Below are 7705 nucleotides of genomic sequence, written 5' to 3'. Positions count from 1 at the left end.
CCCCTCCCTCGACTGCAGCCCCACCCCTCATTGGGGCGTCTCCCCACCCTGAGCCACAGGGGGCTGGAGGGCAACCCCAGGCAGGCGCCCCCCGACGTCCCTGCCCCACCCCCACGTAAGGTGCTCCAGGAATCCGAGTCAATAAATTAAATGTTTTATTGTGTAATAAAAAGAGACAAAAGCCCCGGAGCAGAGAAACACCCCCCCCCCCCCCGCTTAGAAAAGAGTCCAGCCCGTCCAGGGCCGGATCAGCGTCTATTGTACATTGTGCTCCCAAAGCCCACGGGCCGGGCCCGGGACATGCAGCCCTGGCAGCGGGGAGTGCCTGGCCTCTCCCAGCAGGGGCCTCTCCTCGCTGGAGGGAGGCTCCCTCGCCGCACTGTGCAGTGCCAGAAGGTGGGTCCTGGGCGGTGCACGTCAGACAGAGACCCCTGGGCGCTGCTCAAAGCTGGGACCCTGGGGCGGGGGAGGGCAGGGGAGATTTCTGTTTTGGAAAGAGACTAGAAAAAAAAATCAATCCTGATCCCCCCCTCCCCCCCCCACTGTATCAAAATTAACCTGGCCATTGCCTCATTAAAAAACAACCCCCCAAATAAATACACCCTGTAAAAAAAAACCAACGTAAAAAAATAAAAGCTCTGTGTGGGGCCAGCGGCCTGCCCCCCAGGTACATTCGTCTGTGTTCAGCCTAGCCCCCCTCACCCATCCCTTGGCAAATCCCCCGGGGGCAGGGGAGGATAAATCTCACCTCCTAGACCCCCCAAACACCCCTCCTCCCCTGAATGCTACTTTCTGTCTCATTCTCCACCCCACAAAAAACGCCCCCCCCAGGTGCCCCAGGCTGGCAGGGCAAGAGTGAGGGGAGCCCCTACAAGAGAAAGAACCAAGATGCAAGTCCCGCCTCAGCTGCACCCCAAATAAGAGGTCCCCCACACACTCAAGGCACCCTGGGAGTTACTGCCCCAGCAGGGGCAGCACCAGGGCAGGCAGCAGCAAGAGGGGGAGAAGAGGGGCCCCCCCAGAGGTAGCACTGCCGCTGCTGCCGCCCACGCGGTGATTCTGCCGGGAGCCCTTGCTGGGGCGTTCCTTGCGGGGGGAACGGGAGTCGGGGGGGCGGGATCCTGAACTGCTGCGGCCACCAGCCCCTCCAGCCGGCCAGTCCTCGCTGTACCGCTCCCCCCCACCAGAGCCACTGCCGTCCTCATCTGCAACCAGAGCAAAGGGAAGGGGTTAGAGACACAGAGAACCCTTCACACCTTCCCCCAGCATCACACCCACAGCCCAGAGAACCCATTCCCACATGTCCCAGGGGATAGGGTGCTGGAAGAGTTAGGGGCTTGGGGACACATGGGATCACCCCTCCCCAGCCTTGTACCCCAGGGGCACTTACAGCCCAGGTCCCTCCCCCCTCGTCATGTCAGCCAGGGAGCTCCCCGATAGCAGGGAGCGCTCCCCCCAGGACATGGGGCCCCCACACTCACAGGCGTCCTGGAAGTCGAGGTCCTGGCCCCCGTAGGCCCCCTGCAGGCGGCTGGTAGCCACTCGCAGCTGCATGATCTGCTGGCGGGTGAGCAGGTTGGGGCGCGTGATGTCCACCTCCACCTCAGGGTTATTGATCTGGTTCAGCAGCCCGTCGCCCCTCACGTCCGGCAGGTACCTGGGGAGAGGGAGTCAGAGACAGCGCCTCACCTGCCAGGCTGGCTGGCATCAGGGGCAGCTCCTGGCTACCCAAGCCCCAGCCTCTCCCAGTGGGGAGTGCTGTAGGGATAGGGGGCAAGGGCACTCCCCCAGTCCTCCCCTGCCTCCATTTTGCCCAGTCGAGCCTGCCCTCACCTGCCTCAGACCCCCCTCACCTGCCCCGGGCCTGCCCGTTCCAGCACTTGTCCTCGTTGGTGACGTCGGCCGCCACTTTCTCGTCGCTACAGAGCGTGTGGGGCAGCGTGGCCCAGAACCCGCGCATCAGCTGCAGCTTCTCCTTCACGTCTGTCACCTGAGGGGAGCAGGGGGGTCAGCGGAGGCATCAGTGCCCATGGACCAGCTCCCCTGGGTGGGGCTGAGGGTGTCCGTGAGGTGTGGGAAGTGAGCCCATACACCCCATCCCCCAGGGCCCAGTGGGGCAGGGGGTCGGCACCAGTCTGTCCAGGTTGGTGGTAGGGGTTGGGGGGACGGTTTGGGTGTGACGGGGAGTTTTCAGTAATATTCCTACGAGGCCTGCGCATGCCTCGGTTTCCCTCTGTGCTTTGCACTGCTCTACAGGGGGTGTGAAAGGGTTAAGTCTGCTCCTGGGGTCAGGCAGGGAGGGGGCGGGTGTGGTTGCTGTGGTAGGCCAGGAGGGACCGGGCTGGAGATGACCCCATCTCGACAGAGAACCCCAAAAAACAACAGGAAGCCCCAGTGGCCAGCATCCCTGAGGAAGATCGTCCTCGCCTCCGTGCAGGGAGGCTTGGCCACGGCCCCAGCACCAGAGCCAGGGGAAGGGCGTCAGGTAAAGAGCTGCCCTCCAAGGGGCACGGCCCGCATTGCCCTGGCCTGGCCACGCAGATGGTGCCCTCACCCCCTGGTTTTTGCACCCTGCTCAGGGCTGCCCACATGGGCCCAGGTGACCGACAGACCCCGTTGCGCTGGGTGCCCAGATCCCTGCAGAGGGGACAGGCTCGCCTGGGGCTCCGGCTCAGTGGGGCAGGGCTCAGGGGTGCAGCAGGAGGGCTGGACCCCAGAGGCTCCATTGTGGAGGCCACTCCTGAAGGCAGAACAGGGCCCCAGGGGGTCCAGCACAGCCAGAGCCCAGAGATCCGGGCGGGGAGTCCGTACCAGCCTGTCCAGGTTGGTCCCCGCAGCCGTGGTGGGTCTCTCCTCACGGGGGTAGGTGCGAAAGCGGCGCTTGGTCTCATCGCGGGCGGCACGGTGGGATCGGGCGGGCGCCGGGCGAGGGGTCCCACAGCCCTGGAACACCTGGGTGGGGGAGAGAGACGGGGATGAGCAGCACCAGCTCAGAGCCAGCCAGACCCAGCACCCACCCTGCAGTGCAGCGCGCCCGTCACGAGCCCCTGACCTTGGCAGAGGTCTGCACCCCGTTCTCCTGCATGTGCATGATCCCTTCAGAGATCTTCACCCCGATGGAGTCAGCCGCCAGCTCCACATTGAAGGGCCCCTCCAGCCGCTCGGCCACCTGGATCAGAGCATCTGTGGGGGGGGGTCCCTGAATTACACTTCGGGAAAGGGGGACTCATAGCCCCGCCAGTGCCAGCCCCGTGTGGAGCCCACACTAGCCAGTGGGGAGCAAAGCCCAGGTCCCCCCCCCCCCCCACACACACACTGCCCTGCCCACGGCCCGGCCAGTCTCACCAATGAAGCGGTTCCACTCGGCGTCCAGATCAGCTGGGTGGGCCAGGCAGCCCTTCATGACGTTCAGGCAGAAACCGTTGCAGGGCTTGAGTGCGGGGGTCCCGCGGCACAGGGGGCAGTGGGACATGCGCATAGCGGCCCGCAGACACTCGCTGCTGGGGGGCATCTGGGGGGACACGGGGTCAGAGGGGGACCTTCACACTCCACTGGGGGAATCAGGGGGCAGAGAAGGACCTGCCCCCTCCCCATACTCTCCACTGGGAGTATCGGGGGGGCCACAAAGTGGACCCACCCCCCACATACACTCCAATGGGAGGGCACTGGGGGGACACCAGGGTCAGAGAGGGGACATGTCTGCCTCCGGCTAGCCCTCCCTGCTGGGGGCACCCCAGTGGTGTCAATGAGGGGGCCCCAAGTGAGGTGGGAGAGAAAAATCGAGGGGGGACCCCAGGTTTTGGGTCGCCCACAAAGGGCAACCGGAGCGACAGAGGGACAGATGCCTCCCACCATGTCCCCCCTGCACCCCTACCCTCCCCAACCCCCCTACCCCCCCCACTCACCTTGGAGGCCTTGGCGACCACGTCACGCCCCGTGGCCAGTCCCTGCACAAAGGCACGAGCCGCCACGAACGCCCGCGTCACCTGGGAGGGAACAGGAGGGGTGATGGGAGCTGAGCCCAGCTGCCCAGAGCCCACCAACCCTGACAGCACCCCAAGGACCCAGCCCCCGATGACCCCAGCCCAAGCAGAGAACAAAGGGGGCTGCGACAGAGCAGGCCAGGGTCTCACCCGGCTCAGCCTTCCCATGGACTCAGCCTCACACCCCACAGACCGGGCCAGAACTGGGGGCTGGGACCCCAGGGGCGGGACGGAGTCTCCAGGGGTCTCACCTGCAGGCGCAGCTTGCGGGGCACGTCCCCGAAGGGCCGCAGTGCCTCCCCCTGGCGCCCCACGCACTCCAGGTACTCGGGGGGGAACTGGTACTGCGGGTTGAGGAGCGGCAGCATCCGGTCCAGCAGCCGGGCCCAGAAGTCACCCAGCGCCTCGTCCAGGCTGAGCCGGGCGCCCTGCTGGTGGCGCCGCAGATCGGCGAAGAGCCCCTGGAAGAGCCGGGAGTTCTGGGCGTAGAGGCGCCCATAGGTCTGCGTGAACATGGCCTGCAGCCCCTGCTCGGCCGCCACCAGCAGCTCCCGGAAAAACTCTGCACCGGGGCAGGGGGAGGGCACACGGGGGGGCACAAAGACACAGGAGGAGGACGGGAAAACCTTCATGAGCTGTCAAGGTGGACTGAGGGGCTCTTAGCCCCTGCCCCACCCCACGCACCTCCTGCTCCCCACCAGCCCTGCTGGCACTACCAGCGCAGTTAGGTATCTGGAGACAACAGCGCAGGCCCCTCAGTCCTGGGTGAAATGGTTCAGCCGCCAGCTCCAGGCCAGGGTGCCCAGCCAGGCCCCACACACAAGCTGACAGGCAGGGACTGCTCAGCACCCCAACGCCAGGGGCTGCACGGGCTCTAGAGCCGGTGGGCTGGAAGCCAGGACGCCTGGGTTCTCTCCCCTGCTCCAAGGATGTACTGAGGTTAGACGGGTTAGAGCCAGGGGAGCTGAGAGTCAGGACGCCTGGGTTCTCTCCCAGCTCTGGGAAGGGAGCAAGGTCTGCTGGGTTGGAGCAGGGGGTATTGGGAGCCAGGACTCCTGGGTTCTCTCCCCACTTTGAGAGGGGAGTGGGGTCGGGTGGGTCAGAGCAGCAGGGGCTGCGAGCCAGGACTCCTGGGTTCTCTCCCTGGCTCTGAGAGGGGAGTGGGGTCGGGTGGGTCAGAGCTGGGGGGCAGGGAGCCAGGACTCCTCACCCTCGAAACGCCGGTGGCGTGAGGCCAGGGTGCTGGACAGGAAGCTGGCCCCATCCTCGAGCAGTGCGCGGAAGTCGCTGTCGCTCTGCAGGCGGAGCTGCTCCTCCGTCTCACTGGAACAGCAGGTGTAGTCCTGGGGGCAGATGCGCAGGTGCTCACCTGGGAGGGCAAAGAACAACCCCACCCAGTCAGTGCCTGGCCAGGCCCTCAGCTCTCCCCACCCCCAGACCGGAGGAAGAGGCTGTATACCCTTTAGCCCCCAGACAGCTACAGCTACCCCACACTAACCAGGGAACGGGTGTTGGGGGTGGCTGACATCAGGGGAGGGAACCAATCTCAGATGCTGGGGGGCGATGGGGGCAAGTATGGGGGGAGGAGTTAGCTCATGTGGGGAGCTGCAGGCTCCTCACCCCACTGACAAGCAGGGGGCATTCACTCCCTGGCTGGATGTAGGGGGCAGAAGGAGCTTTGAGGGGCCTGGACGGGGGTAAAGGGGCAAGGGCTCAAGCCCCAAGGGGAAGAGGATGCAGGGTGACCCCACTTACCGGAGATGAGCCCACATGTCAGCATGAGGGTGCGGTAGGAAGGGGGTGTGGTGAGGAGCGGGACCCCCGGCTGCAGGCCAGTGGGCAGGGGACCGGGGAGGGGGGGGGCACATAGTGAAGTGGCCGCAGGGCGGGGGGTGCAATGGGGAGGCGCAGGGGATTCCAGGGGGATGCACCGGCTGCAGGTTGGGGCTGAAGGGGGTGACCCGCGGGGTGCAGGGGAGGGTACCCGAGGGGAGCATTAGCTGCAGGAGGTGCCATGGGGAAGGTGCAGGGGACCCCAAGGGGGTGCATTGGCTGTGAGGGTGCAGGGTGCCATGGGGACGGCGGAGGATATCTGGGGGGCCGCCAGGGGTCCCCCAAGGGTGCAGGGTGGGGAGGGAGCAGGAGGGCCCGGGGCACTGGCTGGGGATGCGGGGGGGCTGCAGGACGGTCCCGGGAGTGTGCAGGGGGTGCACGGGCTGCAGAGGGACGGCCAGGGGCGGGCGCGGGCCACGCTTACCCGAGATGAGCGCGGGCGGCACCGCGCCCAGCCCGAGCCCCCGGGCCCCCAGCGCCCGCCGCGCCTCCGCGCAGCCCCGCGCCCCCGCGGCCGCACAAAGCCCGGGCGCCCGCAGCAGCAGCGCGGCCAGGCCCAGCAGCAGCGGCCCCATGGCGCGAGGTGAAGGGCCCCGCGAGCGGGGGAAGAGCGGCCCGACCCGGAGCGGGCGGCGCGCGGCGGCGGCGAGGCGGCGCGGGCCGGAGAAAGACGGAGACGCCGCGAAACCGCGGAGCCCAGACTCGGCACAGCAGCCGAGACAATGGGACCGCGAGCCGGCGCCGGCGGCGTCCGCGGGGCCCTAGCGCCGCCTGTCCGCCCCGACGGGAGACAATGGGGCCGGGCGGCAGGGTCCTAGCGCCCCCCTATTGCGTGGGGATGGGGGCCGGTGCCCTTCACTCCCGACCCCCTGCCCGCCCAGATCTGACCCCCAGCTGCGAGTGAGGTGCCCCTCACGCCCGACACGCAGCCCCCTGCCAGCCCGGCCCCCCAGCTCTGCCGGTGCCCCGCACTCCCGACCCACAGCCCCCTGCTAGCCCGGCCCTGGTCCCCCCCCCCCCCCCAGCCCTGCCTGTGCCCCTCACTCCCGACCCGCAGCCCCCTGACAGCCCAGGCTTCATATTCAGGCATTAGGACCCAGGAACTGCCCATGCCCCCCCGGGGGTGGTACAGCTAGAAGCTGTTCGTGCATCTGGTGAGCAGGGGGCGGGGGGCAGCAGGGTCTATCTCAGTGGGGGACAGGGAGCCCAGGGCGTGTCTTGTTCCCATCCCCCATCTATTCCCATACACCCACAACCAGCCACCGCTTTCCCCCCATCTCTCCATACACCCCAAGCCAGAGGCCAGTAGAGGCCTTAAGAAGGAATAATTTGGGGACCTCCCTTACCCCCACTCACCTCCTAAAAATACGAATTGCCTCATTTCCCCAAATCCAGATGCATCCCCACCCGGCCCAGCCTGACTCACTGGTTGAAGAGGCCACGTTCAGTCTGCTGACAGGGACTTGGGGGGGGGGGGGGGGGGAGGCTGATAAATCAGGGGGCCCTAAAGTCTGCCTGTGCTGAGCGCCATCCCTGTCCTATGTCCTGCTGCCTCCCTGCCCGCTGCTGCCCTGGGACAGTGTGACGTTCCCAGGCAGACACCCTGTCCATCCATCCATCCATCTGCTCCCAGAGAGGGAGACAGACAGGGGTGTGGGGACAGATCCATGGACAGAGAAGGGGGTGTTTGTAAACAGACGGATAGGTGGAAGGGTGTATGGGGATAGATGATAATCAACCCCCCCCATACTAGGGTGGGGTTTCCCCCTCCAGTCTCCCCCTGCTGTCCCTCTCCCCACTCTCACTGCCAGACCAGGCCCTTGGTGGCACATTAGAGGCCCCCCCAGTGGGCAGGCTGTGGGGGTCTGCAGAGAGGACTCCCTGCTCGG

The 7705-nt window shown here is 66.6% G+C and overlaps 1 protein-coding gene across 1 annotated transcript; it reads right to left on the bottom strand.

Moving 5' to 3' along the window:
* Positions 1–203: 203 nt before the first annotated feature.
* GPC2 (glypican 2) lies at positions 204–6391 on the bottom strand. The gene is made up of 10 exons (XM_067561925.1): positions 6241–6391; positions 5194–5352; positions 4235–4545; positions 3906–3986; positions 3346–3511; positions 3053–3183; positions 2812–2952; positions 1854–1990; positions 1482–1657; positions 204–1205 (listed from the first exon to the last, which is right to left on the bottom strand). The coding sequence occupies exons 1-10, from the start codon at positions 6389–6391 to the stop codon at positions 955–957; spliced, it is 1704 nt and encodes a 567-aa protein (XP_067418026.1). The 3' UTR covers positions 204–954.
* Positions 6392–7705: the final 1314 nt, after the last annotated feature.

Source organism: Emydura macquarii, unplaced genomic scaffold (assembly GCF_026122565.2).
Source record: "Emydura macquarii macquarii isolate MOO-44397 ecotype Brisbane River unplaced genomic scaffold, CSIRO-AGI_Emac_v2 contig_306, whole genome shotgun sequence".
In the NCBI taxonomy this organism is placed as follows: domain Eukaryota; kingdom Metazoa; phylum Chordata; order Testudines; family Chelidae; genus Emydura; species Emydura macquarii.
This window is presented reverse-complemented; position numbering and strand designations above follow the sequence as displayed.

Coding starts and splice junctions, on each gene's coding strand:
- GPC2 (XM_067561925.1), bottom strand. CDS start 6,391: ATGGGGCCGCTGCTGCTGGGCCTGGCCGCGCTGCTGCTGCGGGCGCCC. Junction 5,353..6,240: donor GCCGCCCGCGCTCATCTCGG/GTAAGCGTGGCC, acceptor TTGCCCTCCCAG/GTGAGCACCTGCGCATCTGC. Junction 4,546..5,193: donor ACGCCACCGGCGTTTCGAGG/GTGAGGAGTCCT, acceptor GCCCCGGTGCAG/AGTTTTTCCGGGAGCTGCTG.